We start from the raw sequence: 26,665 nt of genomic DNA on the forward strand, positions 1-26,665 counted from the left end.
TAGAAAGTGTTGATTTCCTAATCAGATGGGTGATGTTGACCCTGACATGCTCCTTGAATGGCTGGAAATGGGCCAGGGTGACGTCAGGGACATGCAGCTCATTGCTCTGGAACAGCTCTGCATGCTCCTGCTTATGAGCGACAACATAGATCAATGCTTTGAGAGGTATGTGATTGTAACTTAGATTTTTAGCCATGTACTTAATGTACTTAATGTACTTAATGTACTTAATGTACTTAATGTACCTACTGTACATGTACTTAATGCCATGTACACTTAATGTACATGCTTTTTTATGATGATTCCAATGATTTTTAATCATAAAACTCTATCTCAACTTGGATTATCATTTACTCACAGTTTTTATTTACAGCTGTCCCCCAAGAACCTTCCTCCCAGCTCTATGCACCATCTTCATGGATGAATCTGCTCCAGAAAACATTCTAGAAGCCACTGCAAGAGCAATGAGATTTTATCTAGATGTCAGCGCTGAGGTTAGTGTAGGCAAAAACAGATGTAGCTTAGGCCTTAGTTTCAGCAGTCAGTAGTTCAGTAATGCAGGAAAAATAGAAAATTGTCCATTAATGATGTTGAACTTCAGTGTTTCAACATCATATATCTTGAAAGTGTCTCACTTATTTACTTAAAACCTCATGTAACTCCTTCACCCATCTTATCTGTGATGTCCTAACTACCAGCTAACTATTTACCAGTGCACAAGAAGGATAGTGTCAGTTGACGGAGCTGTAAAGGCTCTGTGTGACAGACTCAGTAAGAGGAGCGATACTAGAACCGGTAAAGACCTCTCTGAGCAATGTATCAAGGTAAATACTTTGTAAATTACCATATCTTGTGGAAGCACGCAAGTTATATAATAACAATTATTTTACTTAGGTGTTTATATAATAACAAGAGAATGGAATTATTTTACTTCTTTACAAAATGTCTTATCATGTGCATTATTTCAAGCCCAAATGTTTTACTGCAAAATTAAGAATCACACAGTTCTCTCCATTCCGCCTAATAATCCATCTTATAATCAACATTGCCTCCCAGGTGCTAGAATTCATGGTGACAAGAGAGGCGGGTCTGATATTCCATCTTATAATGAACATTGCCTCCCAGGTGCTAGAATTCATGGTGACAAGAGAGGCGGGTCTGATATTCCATCTTATAATGAACATTGCCTCCCAGGTGCTAGAATTCATGGTGACAAGAGAGGCGGGTCTGATATTCCATCTTATAATCAACATTGCCTCCCAGGTGCTAGAATTCATGGTGACAAAAGAGGCGGGTCTGATATTCCATCTTATAATGAACATTGCCTCCCAGGTGCTAGAATTCATGGTGACAAGAGAGGCGGGTCTGATATTCCATCTTATAATCAACATTGCCTCCCAGGTGCTAGAATTCATGGTGACAAGAGAGGCGGGTCTGATATTCCATCTTATAATCAACATTGCCTCCCAGGTGCTAGAATTCATGGTGACAAGAGAGGCGGGTCTGATATTCCATCTTATAATCTAAACTGCGAAAGTCGTTCCTATCCATAAAGGTGGTTCAAAATTGGAAGTAGCTAATTATAGGCCGATCTCTCTTTTGGGATCATTCTCGAAAATTTATGAGAAACTTATGCATGCTCGTGTTTTAGAATTTTTAGATAAGAACGATTCTCTTTTCGAAAATCAATACGGATTTCGGCCAGGAAGATCGTGCGAACATGCACTGCTCAATGCCCAAAATTCCATACTACACTCTCTGAATAAGAAACAAATTTCCCTACTGCTCCTGCTCGATTACAGTAAAGCCTTTGACGTGCTTGATCATGAGACCTTGCTTAAGAAGCTTGACCATTATGGGATCAGGGGAGTCGCGCACGAATGGTTTAGATCTTACCTTTGTAATCGATCTCAATACGTAACTTTAAACGGAACTTGCTCTTCTAGCATGCCCATAGTTTACGGCGTACCTCAGGGTAGCATTTTAGGACCTCTCTTATTTGTAATTTATATAAACGACCTACCTGGAATTAGTGATTTTGCAAAGTTCATCCTTTATGCCGACGACGCAAACATATTAATTAGTGGAACCACCCTAGAAGAAATACAATTAAAAGCTAATCAGCTAATTTCACGTCTTGTAGATTGGGTAGGTGTTAATGGGCTATCTTTAAATGTAAAAAAGACGTGTTACATGATTTTCACTAGAAAAAGAATCGACTTCAGCGGCTTTAATTTGTCCATTGACAACACTGTAATCGAACGTAAGACTGAAGCAAGATTTTTAGGAGTGATCCTAGACGAAAAGCTCACTTGGCAAAAACACATTACGGCCGTTAGAATAAAGATGGGTCGCTACCTCGGAGTTATGTATAAGCTAAAGCACCTTCTACCTATCAAAGCCCGCCTAAACATTTTCCAAAGCCTTATACAATCCCATCTAAATTTCTGTTCTTTAGTGTGGGGATTTGCCTCAAAATGTCACATTGAATCTCTGTTCACCAAGCAAAAGCAGGGAATTAGAGCTGTTATGTCAGGATATGTAAATTATAGATATAAAGACGGCAATCCCCCGGAGCACACAAAAAGTGCGTTTAGATTGCATAATATCCTAACAGTCCATAGCGTCATTGTAAAAAACGCTCTTATTCTACTACACAAAGTAAGGAACATGCCAAGCCTTCTCCCTAAATCCATCAAAGAACTTTTCCCTCACGATATTCCCACCTATAATTCCACATTCGAACATAACCTTTCTTGGTTCACAACTTACAACGGCCCAACATTTAGAAATACTCTTTTCTTCAAAGGACCCATGCTCTCTATTACAAAACAAAGTAAAGATATAACTATTCCAAGTTCTACCTTTTCAATTGAAATCTTTAAAAATTCAGCTAAGGGCGAACTCCTCAAGCTGCAAAGCTCAGGAGACGATGAAAATTGGCCAAATTTCTTACTTTATAGTATACCTGGGCTAAGAAAGTCTCAAAGAGAAGGTCGCTCGCAAATAGACTACAGCACCGAGTTAGTAAGCGACAACGCGTAAAGAAAGATCACTCGCGTCAAATGACTATGATCTGTTATCAACAACATATCATTTTAATTTCACTGCCATTATGCAATGCCGAATTTACATCTGCCGCGCAAAACTTTTTATCTATTACTATTAAATAGTAATTAGCATGTTTACAAATTGCGACTTCAACCAGTTTTGCAGACCGTTAGTTATATAGTACTTTTAGTAGGGCATTTATTTTAATATATTTATTTTACATTATTATATTTTAGTGTGACTTCTATAATTTTATTTATGTAATAACCATTGATCAATAAATTGCGGCACACGCCAACCTCCACCGTGGGGTTTCAAAACCAGGTGCTAGAATTCATGGTGACAAGAGAGGCGGGTCTGATATTCCATCTTATAATCAACATTGCCTCCCAGGTGCTAGAATTCATGGTGACAAGAGAGGCGGGTCTGATATTCCATCTTATAATCAACATTGCCTCCCAGGTGCTAGAATTCATGGTGACAAGAGAGGCGGGTCTGATATTCCATCTTATAATCAACATTGCCTCCCAGGTGCTAGAATTCATGGTGACAAAAGAGGCGGGTCTGATATTCCATCTTATAATCAACATTGCCTCCCAGGTGCTAGAATTCATGGTGACAAGAGAGGCGGGTCTGATATTCCATCTTATAATCAACATTGCCTCCCAGGTGCTAGAATTCATGGTGACAAGAGAGGCGGGTCTGATATTCCATCTTATAATCAACATTGCCTCCCAGGTGCTAGAATTCATGGTGACAAGAGAGGCGGGTCTGATATTCCATCTTATAATCAACATTGCCTCCCAGGTGCTAGAATTCATGGTGACAAGAGAGGCGGGTCTGATATTCCATCTTATAATCAACATTGCCTCCCAGGTGCTAGAATTCATGGTGACAAGAGAGGCGGGTCTGATATTCCATCTTATAATCAACATTGCCTCCCAGGTGCTAGAATTCATGGTGACAAGAGAGGCGGGTCTGATATTCCATCTTATAATCAACATTGCCTCCCAGGTGCTAGAATTCATGGTGACAAGAGAGGCGGGTCTGATATTCCATCTTATAATCAACATTGCCTCCCAGGTGCTAGAATTCATGGTGACAAGAGAGGCGGGTCTGATATTCCATCTTATAATCAACATTGCCTCCCAGGTGCTAGAATTCATGGTGACAAGAGAGGCGGGTCTGATATTCCATCTTATAATCAACATTGCCTCCCAGGTGCTAGAATTCATGGTGACAAGAGAGGCGGGTCTGATATTCCATCTTATAATCAACATTGCCTCCCAGGTGCTAGAATTCATGGTGACAAGAGAGGCGGGTCTGATATTCCATCTTATAATCAACATTGCCTCCCAGGTGCTAGAATTCATGGTGACAAGAGAGGCGGGTCTGATATTCCATCTTATAATCAACATTGCCTCCCAGGTGCTAGAATTCATGGTGACAAGAGAGGCGGGTCTGATATTCCATCTTATAATCAACATTGCCTCCCAGGTGCTAGAATTCATGGTGACAAGAGAGGCGGGTCTGATATTCCATCTTATAATCAACATTGCCTCCCAGGTGCTAGAATTCATGGTGACAAGAGAGGCGGGTCTGATATTCCATCTTATAATCAACATTGCCTCCCAGGTGCTAGAATTCATGGTGACAAGAGAGGCGGGTCTGATATTCCAAGCTGGAGGACTACCGGCTATCCTGAGTTTCATATCAGATAACCAGTCAACTACTCACAAGGACATACTTCACTCTGCCATGGCGGTATGTGTAAAATATGTGTAAAATATGTGTAAAATATGTGTAAAATATGTGTAAAATATGTGTAAAATATGTGTAAAATATGTGTAAAATATGTGTAAAATACAGTGTTGCGTGTTGGTTAGATATCACAGGCCACTTATATTATGTGGTGATCCATTGGGGGGGGAATACGAAAGTACATAATTAAGTTATGATCAAAATCAATATCTTACATTTTGGCTGTAACATAAAATATTGAACTCTGTTACTATAATATAAAAAATAACAACATTTATCGTATTTCCCACCAGGTGGTCAGCAAACTTTGTACTAAATGTGAGCCAACAGATGAGACACTGCCCGAGTGTGTAGTTACACTCTCTACACTCCTTGATCACAGTGATAACCAGGTTTGTCCTTAATACTGATATTGATTTTTTTCATGCTTTACCTTAATACATATTTTAAGACAAATGTAAGGACTATAACAGGAGTATCTTACCCCCAGGTATCAGACGGGTCACTAAGATGTTTTGCGTCTCTCTCTGACCGCTTCACTAGAAAGAACATAGACCCCGCACCTATTGGACATCACGGACTGGTAGAGAACCTGTTGAGCAGGTTGACGATAGCGTTACCCAGTACCTTCACTCCTACTAGGAACAACGCTGCGGGAAACAGACCTCAAACTACTAATAGTCAGACTCCTAGCGAGGGTAACAGCCCTATTTTAACAGCCCTATTTTAACAGCCCTATTTTAACAGCCCTATTAAGATAATGCTGTGCATGTTTTGTGTACTGATTATTCTAGTTTCTATAAATTATGAAACATTGACGATGTCGATATTAGCTCAATAATGTAACTAATAGTGACATAACATTTGACTGCTCAGCATACCATAAAGTGTTACCACTTAAGTTAAGACTTCTTAAACTGACAATATCACACGCTCCCAGGTACAGTAAGCATGGTGATATCACTGCTAACAGCTCTGTGTAGAGGGAGTGACAGTATCACTAACAAACTACTTTCCCAGGTACAGTAAGCATGGTGATATCACTGCTAACAGCTCTGTGTAGAGGGAGTGACAGTATCACTAACAAACTACTTTCCCAGGTACAGTAAGCATGGTGATATCACTGCTAACAGCTCTGTGTCGAGGGAGTGACAGTATCACTAACAAACTACTTTCCCAGGTACAGTAAGCATGGTGATATCACTGCTAACAGCTCTGTGTAGAGGGAGTGACAGTATCACTAACAAACTACTTTCCCAGGTACAGTAAGCATGGTGATATCACTGCTAACAGCTCTGTGTCGAGGGAGTGACAGTATCACTAACAAACTACTTCACAGTAATCTAGCTGAGGCTCTTACCTCTGCTCTCATGGCTAACGAGAGGTAGTTATTTACATTTGTTCTTGATCTAAGATTAGAGAGAGGATGCCTCTAGATATTATATTATCTTGTTAAGAATTAACAATTATTATCTTGATAGAAAGAGGATGCCTCTAGATATTATATTATCTTGTTAAGAATTAACAATTATTATCTTGATAGAAAGAGGATGCCTCTAGATATATATTATCTTTACAATTATTGTCCAATCTCAATAATTCTAATTGACAACACTTTATTAAACTAAAATTAACAACTAATTAATGTACATGCTGTAATGCTGTATGATCTACAGATGTGTTTTGGACACCATGAGGTTTATAGACCTCTTACTACTGCTGATGTTTGAGGGGCGCAGTGCACTGCCACGTACTAATCAACCTACTGTTTCCTCCTCTAACCACGGTAACGACTCAGCTAATCACAAGCAACTTATAGACAGGATCAGGAGCAAGGACTCTAACGGCCTCATTGAGCTCATGGAGAGTGGTAGGTTATAATTATTATTTATAATATTATTTATAATTATAACTTAAAGTTTAATGTTTTTTACAGGCTCTAATGATGTAGTTTTACGAAGATTTCAAGCCTTACGTTGTGTGTTTCTCTTCGTTTCCAAAAGCATTATATATATGTATATGTGTATATATATATTTCGTTTTTAACTCTGGCTTACAAATCTGGATTGTGGTAGGAACCATATATTTTGTCCTCACACATAAAAGGTGATTAACTATAGAAAAGTAAGCTTACGGCGCCATACAATAATATAATTTAGTATAAATTTACTATTTTCACAATATATTCGTGATAAACCGAACCTGGTGCTCAATATTGTCTGGATGTATAAACTTAAAAAACTCTTAAATTATACCAGGGAGCTACGACGTAAACTTTATGGACGACGTGGGACAAACTCTGTTGAACTGGGCAAGTGCGTTTGGGACTCTGACTATGGTGGAGTATTTGGTGAAAAGAGGGGCTGATGTTAACAGAGGACAGAGGTCCTCCAGTCTCCACTACACCGCCTGTTTTGGTAGGTTGTTTGTGATCCCCCCCCCCCCCGCCCGGCCGGCCCCCTAGACTTTTTTTCAATCATATATCCATTCATAAAAGCGATTATTATATTGTAGAAGATACCGTTAAAGAGGACCGGCATTTGACCTCCCTAAGAGTGTCTTAAAAACATGTGACTGCCTTATATTCAATTCTTACAATTTCTACTGGACTTTTTAAAACATTGTCTCTGTAGGGAGGCCAGCAATTGCTAAAGCCTTGCTAAGAAGTGGAGCTAATCCTGACCTAAGAGATGAGGATGGAAAGACGCCGTTGGACCGGGCGCGTGAGAAGAACGACGAGGGTCATCGCGAGGTGGTACACATCCTACAGAACCCCGGTAAATTGCACATAATATTATATTATATCCTTTAAGTTTGTGTTTTTTATTTCTGTGGAAAGTTGAAAAAATCAGTGCAGGTGATCCAAAATTGGAGAGTTTGTTATCCTACATTGCAGGTGAGTGGATGATGAATGAAGCGAGCGGGGAAGGAAGTGGCAGTGCCACTGCCACATTACCTCCAAAACAAGAACCCATCCCGGCGGAGGAGGAGGAGGTCCCCGAGGAAGATGCGGAGGAGACTCAAGCACCCTGGGTACGAGACGACGAACTGATTGTAAAATACCTGAAATACTGGATTCCTCAGTTCACTGATATCTTCCAGAACACCCTTTACACCAGGTTCACATTTCAGATCGTTTTTATTCTCCTGAGTAAAAGTGTAAGAAATCATGTAAGAGTGTTATCTACATTAAACTGTACTAGACAACAAGATACATTATAATTTGATAACGAGTAGATCTACTCATCTACTCAGTGTAATCTACATTATTATTTATGGTAATATTATCTAGTTATCTACATTATCAAGTTGTATCTAGGTGTCCTGTATCTTTGTTACATTGTGCATGGATAATGATTGTTCTTATCTACTGTACTTGTAGACATGATAATATCAGCTGATGAGATTTAAATATATCCAGTGTTTGTAAAGATCATCATAGTAGTATCTAAGCTACTGTACCATGTACATACTACCATAGGTTTTAAAAGTTGATTACTAATAAAGGTGAATATTGTGAGGGATCGTTGACATATATTACGCCTTGGGGAGTTGGGGAGTGAGTTTGAAAAAACAAGTTTAATTTTTACACAATAGCTGTTTGTGAAGGAAGGGGGTTTAAAATTGTCAACAAATTCTCTACATAATGTATACATATATGTGTACTATTCCTATCTTATTAATGTTAAATAACACAACGTCTCAGTGTAAAGAAGAGTGCGCTGACCCTACTACGGAAAATAGTCCGGTACACTACACTCAACATTGTTCAGACACTCTGTGAAGAAGGGGCTCCCTACAGCGCCCAGATTGTGGAGACCATTGCTTACGTGCTGGAGGTAGGTTCCGTGAGTTGTTGGAATATTTGGAATATTTGGAATATTTGGAATATTTGGAGGATTGCCAGCAGGATGTTGTTAGAAATAGTTTGATAGAAATAGTTTGATAGAGACGTTATTCTTCCTGTTTTTACTGGATATTACTACGTGGTAACTGCTTAGTGTATTATTACAGCTGACAAAGACTACCTGTGTATCTTGACGCTGTATCTAGATAACTTAATAACTTGTAAATTAATAAAATAAAAGTAATTACATTATAACTTTATACATAAGTTAAAACATAATAGCAAGCTTTTACATAAGATACTTTAAATATAACACATGTAGAGAAAGGTATGACAGTGTGATGTCATGTTCATTGCAAAGTGTAGCTGTAAAGCATACACCACTAATTGTTACTATACGCTGTACACTAGACCACTATGATACTACTAACAATGTACTTCAACTACAAGTTAACCATATTACGTTTACTATACATTTAAAAACTTTAAACACGGATAAAAGAAATAATGCCCGGCGGTATTACCAGAGTTATAACAATATATCAGTGAGTGTAAGAGTGAGTGTAAGAGTGAGTGTAACAGTGAGTGTAACAGTGAGTGTAACAGTAAGTGTAACAGTGAGTGTAACAGCGAGTGTAACAGTGAGTGTAACAGTGAGTGTAACAGTGAGTGTTAGAGTGAGTGTAACAGTAAGTGTAACATTAAGTGTAACACACCCCTACACTAGGAGGAGGGAGACGATAACAAAGTACCAGCACTCTCCATGGTACGGGATCTGTGCGAGAAGGGAGCAGACCACTTCATGGACCACTTCTGTAGACTGGGAGTCATAAACCACATCAGTAAACGAGCTAAGATATACTCAGATGAGAAGCTCAAGTCAGATAAGGTACTACTAATCTTTACTAATACTACTACTAATCTTTACTAATATCAGTTGGTGATCAGTTTCCTGTTATCATTCATTACCAGCTTCCTATTAACCCTCATATAATTTGTAGCCCCAAAATCACGTTCTTTTCATCCTTATTGTTCTGACTCACTATAATAGTTTAAACTGTTATAAGAAATTCCAAGTGTTTTCCTGGGTAAATTTCTTTTGATCCCGTTTGATGCGACAAGTAGAAGGCTCATATCAGGAGCATTTTCCTTGGGATCAATACAAATTTACCCAAGAAAACATTTTAACTATGTGACTCATAAATAATATTCCAATCCGGATTTTACATACACATTCCAAGTATAACAACTATTTTACAACTATTTGAACAGGAGGATCAGTACATGGAGGACGCAGCGGAAGTACTGCCCTACAGACCCTACCACTGGTGCCAGTGGAGTATACTGCACGCTAAGGAATGTATCTATATCTGGTGTGATTACACTGCTATTGCTCTCAGTTCCGGCTCTAACGGCTGGTTTAGGTGGGTTTAATTTGTGGGGATATTTATGGGTGGTTTGATTGTGGGGTTATGAATGATTATTGTGTGGTTCATGTGTGGTTTCATTGATTATTTTTTAATGGTGTGGTTTATAAAGTTATTGTCTTGTTTGGTTTGTATAGTGTCCCACTGTGAGGCTGATCAAGGTGGCATGGTGGACAAACATGACGTTTAAACAAGTACAGATTGTAGTGATACCACGCAATACATAATAATATGTTATACATTAGCAGTACATGATAACATGAAGTAATTTATTTAAAATTGTGTTGTTTCAGTTTTATAATGGACGGCAAGTTATCTACCATTTACAGTGCAGGGTGTCTTGACTCTAGCGGCACTGACACTTCAGGTATATAGTAATAGTAATAATAATATGTTTACAGTATGCACTAAAGGGGTATCTTAGGAAGTTTCTTGAACTTTTAACAGGTACCCCTCCTCACTTAACCCTCAATTAAGTTTCCTATCATTCGTGATTCGGCTGAGTCGACCGAGGAGATCGCATAGATCCAACTCCCTAGACTAGATATAAAGGGGGGTATAGTAATGATACTGATACTTCATACTATACCATCTATAATTAACTTGTTATTTAATCAATTAAACTAGTTAGTAGTAGTTAATTAATAAAGCTTCAATTACCCGAACTCTACAGATTCCCGCTGTGAGTTCCTGGAGAAGCTACAGAGAGCCAAATGTCAGGTAGCATCTGATAAACCATCCCAACCCATACTGTCAACTCCTGGTAATACCATTGAGTTGGACAAGTGGCGACTCAAGTGCAGGTTAGTTTATATTGTAGTATTGTGTTCATTAAGTGTTATTAGTTAATCAGTAACTCTCATTGTTTGTTTTTTTTTCTTCTCTGCTGGATTAGAATTATACGTTTAAAAATTACATTTATATGCTATTCTTGTAATTATATTTATATGATTTCTTGTAACTTTGTAATGATGTAAATCAATATCCTTCTGATTATTAAACAATTTAGCTAATATTAATTGGTACAACTTATTTTAGGCGTGAAGGAGAACTTGCGATAGATAACGTAGAAGGACAACAGAGCACTGTGCTCCGAGAGGATTTGCCCGGTTTTATATTTGAGTCCAACAAGGGCGCCACACATTCCTTCAATGCCGAACTTACTTTAGGTCAGATATCATTTATTTACAACTACACACTTCAAACATATTTGTTGATTGAAAGTAACTTTGTAATGATGTGTCCTGGTTGAGATTGGTTGTACGATGAAAAGTAGCAATTCTTTACTTTAGGAGTGGAGTTTGCTGCTGGATGGGGAAAAAAGACGTGCAAGGTTAAATCAAAATCGAAGCAACTGCAACAGCAGGTCAGTTAATATAATGATGTAAAATGACAAAGGAGTAACGGGGATGTAGCTCAGCGGTAGAGCGTGTGCTTTGCATGTACAAGGTCCGGGGTTCGAGACCCCGCATCTCCACTTTTTAAATGCTTTTTATCTTCATCATTTTATTCTCTGCTTGAATTGGACAAAGATTGTGTGCATTTTCTTGATAAATATCGATGAAATAATGTGGGACAAATTTGCAATATTAACTGTACGACTAGCAAAAATGCGCGTCTTATTCGATTATTTTAGAGATTTTAGCAGCGTTTTTAAGCACACATTTAGAAAACAACTGTAAATCATGGGGCGGCACTTGGAGCATAGGTGCAGCACTTACCTCTCTACCTTCAATATAGAATTTATAGATTTATCTACGAATTTGTATTTTGGAATTATATGTAAAACACCGATGACCTCAAAGGGGTGGCATGAATTTACTTAAACAGTGTAACTGAAGAAATGACCTCAGAAATTGGAATTTTCGTAACGCGCGGCCAGTATTTTATTGATGGTATTGCGCTAAATTTGCTGCGCGTTATATTGCGCGTTTCTCTATTTAGCGAATTAATGATAAACTGCCAGCGTTTCTCATTTGATAAGCAGACATACGATAGTTTTATTATCAAATTGATCAATCAGTTATGACTCTTCCAACAACGTTCAATGCAAATGTATACCGATCATCACTCCGTTCTATTTCAGATCAATGTTTTATCGGAGGAGATTTACATGACATATTTCGAGAACAAGATGAATCACATGCGTCCTGTTGTAGCCAAACTGAAAGTGATCCTCAACAACATAGATTCTGCTGTATCGCTTCACAATGACGCTAAATCGGTATGTTAACCTCCAAAACATCCCATTAGTTATTTTACAAAACTGGACATTTGTGGGAAAGGAGTATAGTACGGTAAATCGGGGGTTTGAGTTTTGAAGCCCCAGCGGATCAAATGGTTTCTTTCTGCAAAGTACTGGTTCCAAATTATATTAAGTAATGGATAGTTTAAAGAAGTAACGACTAACGAGCCTGACAAGCTCGTTTGTCAGGCCCATTTATAAGCTGTATTTCAAAGCATCACGAGATATTAAAACTAAATTGAGGGGAAAGGGAAGACGAAAGGTAAATCGTGGTAAATCGAGCCACGTAAAATGGGGTTTTTACTGTACATTGATTATTTCCACAACATTTATAACAACTCCTCCCATTAGTTATCAACTGATTAACCCCCCAGGAGAGTGAATGGAAGCCTCTCCTTTCCTCTTCCTTCAGAAGTTTAGCTGTATTGCTCCACAGTGACACATCCTTATCTACCTTCGAACTTAACTCGTGTGAACTTGTACCTAGTTTACTACGTGCACTTAGTTACAATGTTAGTGCACTCATTCGAATTATTATTCTGTGTAATTGGGAAATGTTTTTGAGAGTTTTTTTCCTTTAAACTTTGTTTGAATTTTTGTTTTTGGTGGTAAAATTCGTGAATATTTCTAGATATTAGGTTACGTTAAATTTGAATAACTAATTGTCCAGGACATGAAGACAGGAGCGTCCTGCAGCAGTGTTAAACAGCAGAATGCTATTAACACTAGTCTACACAAGAGCCAGGAGCGGATAGAAGTGTTTAAAGAGTGCTTCTTGAACGGGTCCCACGCTCAGGAGTGAGTTGTTATTTAGTTAATTAGTAACTAATTAGTAACTAGTTTAATTAGTAACTAAAGAGTAACTAATCAGTTATTACTCTTTTAATTAGTCACTAATTAGTAACTAGTTTAATTAGTTACTAATTAGTAACTAATTAGTTATTACTCTTTAAATTAGTAACTAATTTGTTATTACTCTTTTAATTATCTGATTAGATTATGATTGTGATCTGCGACAGACTTTTTCACCTCTGCTAAACGTCTTCATGTACCGTCAATATCACGTGACTTTAATTGTTGATATCACGTGATTTTCAGGGAGATTGCGACTAATCTAGTTAAGAAGTTGGTGTCAGTGATGGAGTCGGTTGAGAACTTACCGTTGTACTTGTACGAGAGTCCGGGAGCGCTCTATAGCTTGCAGATACTTACAAAACGGTAAGTTACGAGAATCACAGGGAAAATAACATGGTTTTGCAATATTTTGTTCTATGGCTATGAATTTGGAATTTGCAGAAATTTTAAAAAGGGTACAAAATGTGCCTTCAAAGAAATTTCCAGGGGGTTTGAAGACGTTTCAATGACTCCATTTTCTACCCTCCAAAATAGTAACCCCACACTTGAACCGCAGGTTGCGGTTCAGACTAGAGCGGTACGCTGGTGAGCACACCCTGTTGGACCGCAGCGGTAGAACACTCAAGATAGAGCCCATGACGGCGGTGGGAACCCTCGAGGAGTACCTTCGTAAAAACGTGAGTATTTTGGTTTACAGATCCAACAATTCACGTGAGTGATAAGACTGTTTCAGTTTGATTAATCGAAATTGAACGGTTCGTAATATTTAAAAAATCAGATCATTCAGCAACATGTTTAATGTAGTTTGACTCCTCACTTTGCTCACGTCCGACAATGGTGTTTCTCTTGTCGCTAATATTATAATTTGGCTCAGGTTGCGAAGCAGTGGTTTGACTACGACAGGTCGACCTACAAGTTTATAAGGGAGGTAAAAGAGGGCGGGTCCCTCAAGTTCACACAAACTTCAGACTTTGACGAGAATGGAATTATATACTGGATTGGAACAAACGGAAAGTGCGTGAGAACTTTCGTTATGTTTATATTAACAAGTTACCTTAACATGATAACTGGATTTATAGTGTTTATCGTATGATAATATGTATGATTATAGTACACAGCTTGGAAGCTTCTGGAAGACAATCCCCAGTGGTCGTCCCTTAACTCATACATTACCCTGTTTAGGAGCTCTAAGGAGTGGAAGAACCCCAGCTCTATCAAGGCTGTGGTGTTATCTTCTTCTGATGGCAGGAACCTGCCTTACGGATCTCTTGGTGAGTTTTATCTTCAATAATATGAACCTAAATTATAGACCATACTGCATTTAATAAAGTCAGTGTTTTTGGATTGCAAGAATGAACGGCCCGGCATGATGTTTTTCCAGTTTTAGGCGTTTGCAACCATCACGCCATGTTAATGATTTTCTGTGTTTTTTGTTTTCTAATATTTCAATTGTTCGCATGAATGAGTACCCAATATTACCAATATCTTTCAAACATACAAATACCAATTCCCCACATACCACTAATACCTCTCTCTCCCAGATGATGTGCTGAGCCGGACATACCACATACCACACATACCACATACCAATCCCCCACATACCACTAATACCTCTCCCTCTCAGATGATGTGCTGAGCCGGACATACCACATACCACACATACCACATACCAATTCCCCACATACCACTAATACCTCTCCCTCTCAGATGATGTGCTGAGCAGGACATACCACATACCACATACCACACATACCACATACTAATCCCCCACATACCACTAATACCTCTCCCTCTCAGATGATGTGCTGAGCAGGACATACCACATACCACACATACCACACATACCACATACTAATCCCCCACATACCACTAATACCTCTCCCTCTCAGATGATGTGCTGAGCCGGACATACCACATACCACACATACCACATACCAATTCCCCACATACCACTAATACCTCTCCCTCTCAGATGATGTGCTGAGCAGGACATACCACATACCACATACCACACATACCACATACTAATCCCCCACATACCACTAATACCTCTCCCTTTCAGATGATGTGCTGAGCCGGACGGGAGCTGCTAAGAACGTCCATACTAGCGATGATAAGAACGGTTGGATCAGTGTGGACCTGGCTATGTGGGTTATACCCTCCCACTACACACTGAGACACAGCCGGGGTTTCGGCAGGTCAGCTCTCAGGAATTGGCTCTTCCAGGTAGGCACAGTCACGTGCACAGTTAGTGTATCACGTGCACAGTTATTGTATCACGTGCACAGTTAGTGTATCACGTGCACAGTTAGTGTATCACGTGCACAGTTAGTGTATCACGTGCACAGTTAGTGTATCACGTGCACAGTTAGTGTATCACGTGCACAGTTAGTGTATCACGTGCACAGTTAGTGTATCACGTGCACAGTTAGTGTATCACGTGCACAGTTAGTGTATCACGTGCACAGTTATTGTATCACGTGCACAGTTAGTGTATCACGTGCACATTTAGTGTATCACGTGCACAGTTAGTGTATCACGTGCACAGTTAGTGTATCACGTGCACAGTTAGTGTATCACGTGCACAGTTAGTGTATCACGTGCACAGTTAGTGTATCACGTGCACAGTTATTGTATCACGTGCACAGTTAGTGTATCACGTGCACAGTTAGTGTATCACGTGCACAGTTATTGTATCACGTGCACAGTTAGTGTATCACTTGCACAATTAGTGTATCACGTGCACAGTTATTGTATCACGTGCACAGTTAGTGTATCACGTGCACAGTTAGTGTATCACGTGCACAGTTAGTGTATCACGTGCACAGTTAGTGTATCACGTGCACAGTTAGTGTATCACGTGCACAGTTAGTGTATCACGTGCACAGTTAGTGTATCACGTGCACAGTTAGTGTATCACGTGCACAGTTAGTGTATCACGTGCACAGTTATTGTATCACGTGCACAGTTAGTGTATCACTTGCACAATTAGTGTATCACGTGCACAGTTATTGTATCACGTGCACAGTTAGTGTATCACGTGCACAGTTAGTGTATCACGTGCACAGTTAGTGTATCATTGTGGCAGTTTTGTTTTTTTTTTTTTTTGTGATTTTAGTTTGAACAATAATTTGGCGAAATAAGATTTTTAACGGATGAAGTGGAATCATCGAGTTCATTCTGAACAGGTGTCGAAGGACAGTAAAGCTTGGGTAACCTTGAGATCACATTCCGATGACACGGCTCTCTCAGAACCTGGTTCTACTGCAACCTGGGAAATGGAACCGCCTCCCGATGAGAAACAGGTACAAACAAACAAACAATAAAATTATCAGCCGAACGAATACTCATATAGAGTTAGTCTTACGTACTGTTTATATGCTTGTACATTTGTTTGTCTGTACGCTTGTGTGTAACACTGTTCATTTCATCAGGGTTGGAGACATATGAGAGTACACGTGAACGGTAAAAACGCTAGCGGTCACTCTCACTACCTCTCAGTGTCCGGTACTTATTTTATTTTGTTATTATTTTCAGGGACTAATTTAAAAACAATCGAGTATTTTATCAATTCTAAAATCTGTAATTTACCTTAATGTATGTTAAAAAATCGAGCTTCTTTGTTTTAAACTGATTACAAAACTACAAATACCAGGTGTAGCTAGTCCACACCCTAGCTCTATAATAATAATATGTAGAATTTGTCTCACTTTTAGATACAAATCTCTAATAACACCATAATTACCAGTCTGATTGTAACAGATTCGAACCCCCAGAATTCCAGTCTCACATTACTACCAGACTAAACCCACTCAGTACATTAAACAGTGTACATTATACATGAATACATTATACATGTTAATAACAGCAGTACATTATATATGTAATTAGTAATTAGTGATAATTAACCAGGTTTTGAAGTGTACGGTACAATAACGGCAGTACATTATATATGCAATTAGTAATTAGTGATAATTAACCAGGTTTTGAAGTGTACGGTACAATAACGGCTGTGTGCGACGACCCACCAATAGAACTCCTCCCCACCAAACCTCCTCCTCTCATGATGGGAGCTGATAAGGTGCTCAAGAGATTAAATAGGGATTCAGATAGTCTGATGTGTAGACAGAGACTCAGGATATATCGCAAACAGGTGAGGGGTTTTTATCACATTCTTTACAATACCTACTTTTACTTATTCCTTTTGTTATATCAAAGAGCTCACACCGTATACAGTTAAAGTGTTGTTTATTTACCGTTTACCGTGTAATGATATGATAATAAACCCAGTTCCGCCGTTTTTAACTGTTAAACTAGTAATATTCTAACTAATATCGTACTATTTTACGAAGACGGCCGCACAAGTGCTCCGAAACCTGGGTTCCAGGCCGAGTAGAGTGGACTGGAAGGCTCTTCAGAGTGATACTGAGAGTATTAAGAGTTGCAGCAGCACTGGTACAGGTGATTAGTGATTAGTGATTAGTAATTAGTGATTAGTGATTAATAACTAATATGTAATTAGTGATTAGTGATTAATAACTAATATGTAATTAGTGATTAGTGATTAATAACTTTATTATTTCTAAAGTAATAGATAATTGAGATCTTAATTATAGATAATTGATCTTAACTCCATCAGCCGAAATGATAGGGAGGGAATAAGTCATCACTTCTAAGTTACTAGATATAACAGATATCCCGAATATGATGTTAAACTTTACCCATCACCTCTAAGTTACTAGATATAACAGATATCCCGAATATGATGTTAAACTTACCCATTGTGTCAGGAGAAGGAGTACCAGGCACACCTGACTCAACAGAAGCTGTGGGGGGTTCAGAGACCCTCTCCATAGCTACCATATCTTCTACCCCTGATGTAGGAACTGTAGATGAACTAGAGGGTAAGTGGGGCTGTTTGAGGGTAATGAAATAATTTAAGGGTTTGTAGTTGGAACTTGAGTGGTATTAAACTTAAGGTAAGTATTAGTAATACTTGTAATACTAGTAAAACTTTCTCCGTACTGACAGTTTCCACCCAAATCACGTGTTTAACTCCGTAGCCTTCTCCCAAATGCTTCGGATTGCTAACAGGAACTCAAGAGAGGATACACGGCAGGCGGACCTACAGCAATTGAAATCGGATTTGCGTCGTAGTGGACACGACCCAGCGAAACTGAACGCCTTAGAGCCAAAAGTGTTGGAGAAGCTGTTCAATCCTCCACCCAACTCAGAAGGAAGTGTTCATGTTCCCCAAAAAACTTCCATGGTGTTTTCAGTCCAACACCTCTCGGAGATGCCCCAGCTTAAATCAGTCTTAAAGGAGTTGGAACCGGACATTGAAGCACTATTAGGCCCAACACAAATCACGGTGGCATCGAAGAAAGGCTGCTCGATTGGTAACAGAGTACTGAGAAACAGTGCTATCTGCAGAACACCGGCAGAAAATAATTCAGAGTGGACTCAGAAATGCAATGCACCAAGATGCCGAACATGCAGGCATATGTGTAGGGCAGGGGAAGAATTTGTAGTTAATGGACAGAAGATAGTAGTTCCTATCAGATATAATTGTAAATCTAAAAATGTTATTTATGTGGCCCAATGTAAGCTTTGTAATCTTATAAAGGAAGAAGGTTATGAGATAGTTGTAGAAGACACTTATTTCGGGCAAACAATGCAAAACTTTCATAAACGTGTCAATGGACACAGAGCCTGTTTTAAAGTAGAGGATCGTAATAAATCAGCCCTTTCGATTCATGCCTATGAACATCACAGAGACATTTTTACTATAGACAACTATAAATTTGCCATTTTGAAAGAATGTAACCCCAGGGGATTAAATAGGGAGGAATTTAGGTATATTGAGAAGTATAGAACTAATTGCTTGGGTTTAAATAGATGCAAAGTTGAAAGATAAGGTTCTTAGTTTTTATTTCTTCTTTTTTAAAGATTCATTTTTGAAGCTATATTTTTGTGTAATTCATCTCCATTTACCTTGTGTATTTTATTTAGGTTATTTGATTCTCGATTGTTTGAGGCATTTTAGATCTTCGTATATATAGTACTAATAAATCTAACCAACTTAATCCCTTTGTAGCTAATGATGTAATTTAACGAAGTATACACTACATTTGCGTGTTTCACTGTCTAGCCCACCAACCATAAGTAATAATTACATACATAATTGCTCAGATATCTTAAAATGATTGACAACATGACTCCCTTAGTTGGAGGGTAAGCGGGGCTGTTTGAAGGTAATATACCTTATATAATATATCTCATATATCTTATATGATATATATCTTATTGACAGTAAAACTCCCCTAGATGCAGGCAGTGTTGCGTCCCGCCAGGACACCCTCAATACCTTCAACCAGCGTAACCTAGCAACTGATCTGGAGAACTTTGTGCTGGAGCTGGCCCAGGCCGTGATGGACACGACCGATCGGTCCAGTGACAGGAACACTGTGTGTACTATAAATGAGCTGCTGGGAGCCATGCCTCATAGAACTCAGAGATCTGCTGCTGATGTTCTTCTTTCTCAACTAGCTGATCAGGTACGCGCTGGGTTTATTGGTGTGGACCTTGGCAAATCCTCAACTTTATAGTTTCTTAATCACGTGATAATGTGATTATTTAATTAATCAAGTGATTATGTAATTGAAGATTAATTAATTAAGTGATCCTGTAATTAATTAAGTGATTATGTAATTGATAATGTACTACTCGCCAGGTTTCAAGACCAGGACCTAGTAGCAGTAACACAGTCCAGCAAAATAACACCCTGAATAAGGGAGAGGGTGAAGACAAGAGTAACTTTGCGGAGGAGGAAGACGAGGAGGACGAGGACGAGGAGGACGAGGAGGACGATGGTAAGTTTTAATCTCAAATTTAAAAATTAAAAAAATCTATTCACAAGTTCCCTATATCAACACAGATTCTTCAACATATTTAACCTATAATAAAGCACAACTATTTATCACCCCTCTCAGGAGTAGATGATGAAGAGTTCTCTGACATTCCCGAAACCCCTGACGAGCCCAAAGAAGGAGTGACCCCAACAGATTCCACAAACCATGACCTCAGCATCACCGACATCATCCCGACCCTGCCTGAGATGGCAGTGTAGCGGAGGAGGGCAGTGATCAGACATCACGAACCAACTCTTCCAGTGACTACCTCACCCCTGATACCACCAGTGAGCACAGCGGTGACGTCATAGCTCAGGGTGATGACGTCACCCAGCACCAAGGTGATATCACGGTTCAAGATGACGAATCACCGGCGGGAACACAAGAACCTGACCAAGTCGCAGCTGCGTCAAACGTGGAAGTCTTGGACTCGGTAGCCCAACAATTCCCAAGCGACGGTGACCTAACAGAGGACGCTACCCCGTCCCTCGACCACGATACCTCCTCCAGCAGCAGCGGCTCCTCCAACGACATCACCGACCGACAACAACCACCCTCTGTGTCTTCAGGAGACCCTAACACCTCGGACGCTCCTGACTCCTTCGCTTCTGACTCCTACTTCCCCTACTTCCCTCAACGCAACCTCCTCTCCGAGTTCTCCGACATCCCCCTCAGCCTGCAGAGTCTACAACGGACCACAGCAGACCAGGAGTCTCCTTCCACTCCCACTAACGATCTGTCAGCTCAGGGAGCTTCCACTTCGTCAGGTGAGGTGGTACAGGAGGCCGGGTCAGCCGACCAAGATGTCAACAACATTCCTGTAGGAGCACAGAGTGGGCACAAGAGAGAGCTGCCTGACTGGCACAAACCCAGGTTCCCAGGAAGATCTTCCGTGGGAGAGAGGCTGGAGTTCCTTTCGTTTGACGACAGCGATTTAGTGGGTGAAGGTATCGCACATCCAGAAGATATGGACATCGAGGATGATGACGAAGAGGACGATGACGAGGAAGGGATGGAGTTTGGAATTGATCTAGAAAGTGACGAGGACACGGAAGACCAACGACCCCTAAAACGCCGCGTCTGGGACGACGACATCGTTCTAAAACGCCAGTTCTCCGCCCTGATTCCGGCATTTGATCCCAGACCAGGCCGCAACAACGTGGCTCACACCACTGATGTCGAGATAACAGCACCTGGCCCCGACTGCTTTGATACCGTGTCCGTCAGAGTGCAAAAAGACGTCACGATAAAACCCAGACTGGCTCTCTTCATTAGATGTCCCGCGTTACCGGGGACTAAAGCTGTGGAGTATCTGTGTCCACATGACAAGACAGTGTTCTCATGTCTGGTGGAGATGACGTGTAGGGAGAAAGCTGGCTATTTGCCAAGTACTAATGTGAGGAGGTTTTGGGAACCTACTTACACGCTCGTTTATAGGGAGACAAGACCTTCTGATCTTTATAGGTCAGTTTAGCTGTGCTATTTTTACGATTTTGTGCTTTGATTCGGGATTACAAATTCAAAGTCCGAGCATGATGTACATTTATCCGGTTATATAATCGTCAGGTTTGTATTGTTGACTTTGAAACTCCAAAATAACCGCAGATTACTAAACCAAAAACAAGACCCATTTGAAACCTCTCCATTCAAACCACGGTGGGACTACGAGTTTGTTCGCAAGTACCTCGGAACGGAACGGCTCCCCAAGATGGAACTACTGAACTATCTTCAATCCCACGCTGACAGTGTCTGGCTCAAAAAGTGGCGCCTCACCGGATCTCCTAAAACGATCAAGAAGAGCAAGAGTTGCAGCAACCTGGCAAACGCGTACAAGGATTTCGTTCAGCATTGTGTTTCAGGTATTTTGAGATTAGGATCGAATAATTGGTTAAATGTTTGGTAATCCGCGACATGATAAACTTGCAGTTCTAAAATATTCTTTGCAAGATATATCTGGATTTACGATAAGGTCCGTTCGTTCTTCTTGTCAATCCTTAATTCGAAGATTAAATTTTAAAGAAAATATAACCCATTTGTCAGGCTCAGGAAGTGAGACGGAACACGAGTGGTACAAGGAATTCTCCCAATGTCTCCATCTCCTTAACATAGTCTACTCCGCCCTGGTCCAAACAGACACCTCCTCCTCAGCGGAGGAGGAGGAGGGGGAGAGGAGTATTGTTAGTGCGGATAGTTTCCATTCCAGTAGACTGACCACCAGGTTGATGCAGCAGGTTCAGGAACCACTGATGTTGGGGACTAGGTCTGTGCCAGGTATGTGTTAGTGAGGACACGTGGTAGTGATACTGGGATTTAATTGGTCGCTGCTGGAACTGGAAGCTGACACAATGGAATGTGTTGATAAAGTTCTTATCTCCTGCTATCATCCTGCATTCTTCTTCTTATTACATTATGATCGCCGGTTTGTTTTAGGTCCCCAGAGCTCCACTCATCATTAATTAAATACTCCCAATACTTGGGACTCTCAATACTCCCAATACTTATTTAACTAACTTTACTAACACTACTGTTGCAGGTTGGTGTGACAGACTGGTGAACCAGTACCCCATGTTAATTCCATTCGAGACGAGGTCTGTGTACTTTAACGCCACCGCTTTCGGTATCTCCCGCTCTATCCACTGGTTACAGAGCCTCAGGTTTATAACTGTTTATAACTGTTTATAATAATCATTTATAACTGTTTATTTGTCTAACAGAGCTCAGACTTTGTTCGTCTGATGATTTAGGCCCTGGCTTTAAATTGTGCAGATACATTTATTTGATATCGAGCAACTAAAACGGGTGATTAAAAGTTGGACGACTGCTATAGACGATTCAACACTTGTTATTGAATGTAAACTAATTGGTTAATTGATTAATTGTTATCTAATGCAAACTAATTAGTTAATTAATTAATAGTTATCTAATGTAAACTAATGAGTTAATTAATTAACAGGGACACAACAGAGCAGCGACCCCGGACAGTAGCGACTAGACGGGTAGACGAGATGGGAGAGTTCAGGATTGGAAGACTAAAACATGAGAGATGTACCATTCCCAGGGGGGAGGATTTCCTGGACTGGGCTAACCAGGTTAGATCTTTAGATTCAGTGGTGATTAACTTAATTAATAATTAACAGTGGTAACTAACTTACGTCACACGATACTGAAATTATATATTTTAAGATGTTAGTTAGTTAGTTGGGTTGTTTTTATACAATATACATGCACGCAGGCAGCACCTAGTTTGAGTGGGAGGATAACAGCACTTTACACCCGCAGGTTCTGAACACACACGCCATTAACAAGAGCGTACTGGAGATAGAGTTCCGCGGGGAGGAGGGAACAGGAATAGGACCCACACTGGAGTTCTACTCTCTAGTCGCTGCAGAGCTCCAGAGGAAGGAGCTTGGAATATGGGTGCGTTTTTATTATTTGTTTTTATTAAAGAACATCCTTACTTATTGGTGTAAAACACTGACTGATTTTTAGAAATATACCCACTCACCGGCATATGCTTCAACCACTTACTGCACCCCCGCCAGAAACATTCAGTACTTTGAGATAATATGTCTGTTATTTTTAGCTTTATTCGTATTATTACATTATAGATAACAAATATAATAAGATTACCCTTCTCTACAAGCCACATGTTCAGGTATGTGACGACGAGATAACCTCCTCAGAGGGAGTAGAGTTAGATCTGGGACAGGGCCCTAAACCACGTGGGTACTACGTCAAGGCTGGATCTCATGGTCTCTTCCCTGCACCTTACCCTCAGGTTTAGTTTCAGAACATTAAAATCTACCGGCTTACTTACTGTTTCAATCTAAATAAACGGTTGCTGAGAAATCAAGAAATGTGAAATATGAAATACCAACTGACCCTACTCACAGGATTCCCCAAAACTAACGAAGATCTGCTCGCTCTTCCATCTGCTGGGCATGTTCGTGGGGAAGAGTTTACAAGATCAGAGACTGGTTGACCTACCCTTGTCCTTACCTTTCTTTAAGATGTTGTGTAGAGGTACTGTTCAGAGACACGTGTAATTTGGGCATGTCAGCCGTGTTTGACAGTTGTCTTTTCTGATTTAATGATTTTCAAGAGGTCTTTAAAATGTATGTCGACATCGAGTTATAACTTTTTCTCAAGTCTCAACCCCAATAATATAAATCAATTGGGAATGTAACGAACACATTCTCCCCAGGTACCACTTCGGAACACGTGTCAGACACTAATTCAGACTCTGGTGATCACAGTGACAGCGAGGGTACGCTTCTAGAACATTCCACTGATTTTAGTTTGTTAAATCTGAATACTGCAATAGTGGGACGTGAACCGTGTTTAAAGTTACACGTGGTTGCAATCCTGAGTTATGATTGGTCAATACTGGAGACCATCACGTGACAAAATACGGTTCACCTTCCCACCAGTATATAATATTAAACTCGTCATTGTTGTACAGAATTCTACGATCGTTTCTTGTGAACTGATAAAAGCAAAAGATAATGATATTTAAAATTTAGTATGTTGGTTAGGGGTCGTTATATTATATTATATTATTACGTAATCACTTTTTGGACAATTTTTAACCCCTCCCCCCTCCGTAATCAGTTTTACACATAACTATTGTTTCAAAATTACACTAGCTCAATCAAACCCCCTCCCCCCTCGGCTGATTACGTAATATGTAAACGACCCCCTTAACTTATGCTCACGATTGGAGTGAAAACATTAAAATCTCATCTCGCAGGAACATCAGAGTCCTTCCTGTTGAAGTCAGAGAGTTTAAGTAGTCTAACAGAAGGGGAACTGAGGTTTAGATGTGATAGTGATGCTGCTTCGGATATATCCTCTGTACAGGTAATTAATTGGTTAATTTGTAGTTAATTAGTTGTGAGATGAGTTATTTGTTCTTTAGAGAACAGACAGTTTCAACGATTTTGTTGATGTAGAGTTCTTAAGCGTTGTATCTCACTAATAAACATTATTCCCCTCAGGGTACAAGCTACGAAGATGCACCAAACGAGTCTCTCAACAGAAAATGTGGACCCCTGACAATCGAGGACATAGCAGTGGACACTTCCAGCGAGTCCTCCTACACCAAGACCGACACCAGACCGACCGCTGACCGACAGCTGGAATCACGGTCTGACCGTCACCAACAGGCCTGGTTCTCTGGCATCCTCAACAACAACGACTTCACCGCCACCAACCCGTACCTAGCCAAGTTTCTCAGCTCACTTGATGTGCTGGCTGAGCAGAAGAGGAGTATTTTATCGGACACAACCCTTACTGAATCACAAAAACAGGAGAAACTGGACGGTTTGAACTTACCAGGAACCAGTGCTAAGCTAGAGGACCTGTGTGTTTTCTTCCAGTTCACCCCCAGTTCCAACGTGTACGGGTACACGGAGTTCGACCTGAAACCAGGCGGACAGCACATCCCACTTTCTCTACAGAACATTGAGGAGTATTGTGACCTGAGCAGGTCCTTCTGTTTAGACACCGGTATCAAGAGACAAATGGAGGCTTTCAAAGGCGGTTTCAACACCGTCTTCTCTTTATCCCACGTGAAAATGTTTACTCCGCAAGAATTCCGACTGCTGCTGTGCGGTGAGATGTCACCTGATTGGTCACGTGACGACCTGCTCGAGTACACGGAACCCAAGTTCGGCTACACCCGGGAGAGCACCGGTTTCCTGAACCTGGTGGAAGTGCTGGTGGAGATGTCCGGGGCCGAGAGGAAGAACTTCTTGCAGTTTGCGACAGGGTGCAGTTCCCTGCCCCCAGGTGGGTTAGCTAACCTCAACCCCCGGTTAACGGTCGTACGGAAGGAGGGAGAAGGAGGGGATTCCTGTCTTCCCAGTGTTAACACGTGCGTGCATTATCTGAAACTTCCAGAGTATTCCAGTAAGCAGGTGTTACGGGAGAGACTTTTACAGAGTACTCAGGAGAAGGGATTCCATCTTAATTAACTGATTTGTTAGCTAATTAATTAGCTAATTGATTAATGCGATTTGAGTTTTTCGTTCTGTTGACTGAAGCTTGTCTGTAATTTTGAGCTTTCATAATTTGAACAGCCTGAAGCTGTATTTAAATTTTGTATTTAATTGACCATTGGGGATTGGGGCATCGGAAATTATTTATATGGGCATTTTAGATGTGCAATGTAATCATAGATTTCATTATATACTTTCTTGATAAGAATACCAAGTTTTTTTTCCATTTTTTGCCGCTGAGGTTTAATTTAATATCAATTGCTTGTTTGTTAAAATGGATCACACAACTATCCTCCTGATGATCGAATACGGATTTCTTTGTTAAGACGAAAACATTTTTGATTAGATTTAATCACTCTGATTGCTTGCCATCCGAAACAGCTGTTAATTGTTAAGCTTGAATTTTTACGTACTTTGAAATAAAATGTTGTGTATGATTGTATTTAAAATTCTTAGAAAACACAAAAATTTACCCGAGTCTTATTTAGATCTAGTGGTGCCATACCCCAGAGGTAGGCAAAGCATCCACATGCTATCCTCTCGTGGGCCAACCAGGCCCAGCCTCTCTT

The 26,665-nt window shown here is 40.1% G+C and overlaps 1 protein-coding gene and 1 non-coding gene across 2 annotated transcripts; both read left to right on the forward strand.

Moving 5' to 3' along the window:
* On the forward strand, window positions 1–26,507 carry LOC134824499 (E3 ubiquitin-protein ligase HECTD1-like). The gene is given in 46 exon segments (XM_063836404.1): window positions 1–165; window positions 374–494; window positions 714–824; window positions 4,687–4,815; window positions 5,106–5,204; window positions 5,303–5,510; window positions 6,073–6,196; window positions 6,489–6,682; window positions 7,071–7,229; window positions 7,446–7,589; window positions 7,709–7,931; window positions 8,519–8,651; window positions 9,387–9,548; window positions 9,932–10,083; window positions 10,380–10,453; window positions 10,760–10,889; window positions 11,125–11,255; window positions 11,379–11,452; window positions 12,173–12,310; window positions 12,706–12,843; window positions 13,002–13,129; window positions 13,430–13,549; window positions 13,743–13,863; window positions 14,061–14,200; window positions 14,369–14,457; window positions 15,249–15,412; window positions 16,375–16,491; window positions 16,621–16,693; window positions 17,170–17,339; window positions 17,539–17,647; window positions 17,977–18,090; window positions 19,514–19,743; window positions 19,920–20,058; window positions 20,179–20,302; window positions 20,305–21,561; window positions 21,703–21,956; window positions 22,138–22,368; window positions 22,631–22,751; window positions 23,051–23,186; window positions 23,377–23,514; window positions 23,753–23,875; window positions 23,991–24,120; window positions 24,302–24,497; window positions 24,621–24,634; window positions 24,821–24,957; window positions 25,095–26,507. Coding segments are annotated over 46 exon segments (8,337 nt in total). The 5' UTR covers window positions 1–25; the 3' UTR covers window positions 26,073–26,507.
* On the forward strand, window positions 11,492–11,563 carry Trnaa-ugc (transfer RNA alanine (anticodon UGC)). Its single transcript has one exon. It is a non-coding gene; the product is annotated as a tRNA-Ala (tRNA).
* Window positions 26,508–26,665: the final 158 nt, after the last annotated feature.

Source organism: Bolinopsis microptera, chromosome 12 (assembly GCF_026151205.1).
Source record: "Bolinopsis microptera isolate Bmic1 chromosome 12, MBARI_Bmic_1.0, whole genome shotgun sequence".
Classification (NCBI taxonomy): Eukaryota; Metazoa; Ctenophora; class Tentaculata; order Lobata; family Bolinopsidae; genus Bolinopsis; species Bolinopsis microptera.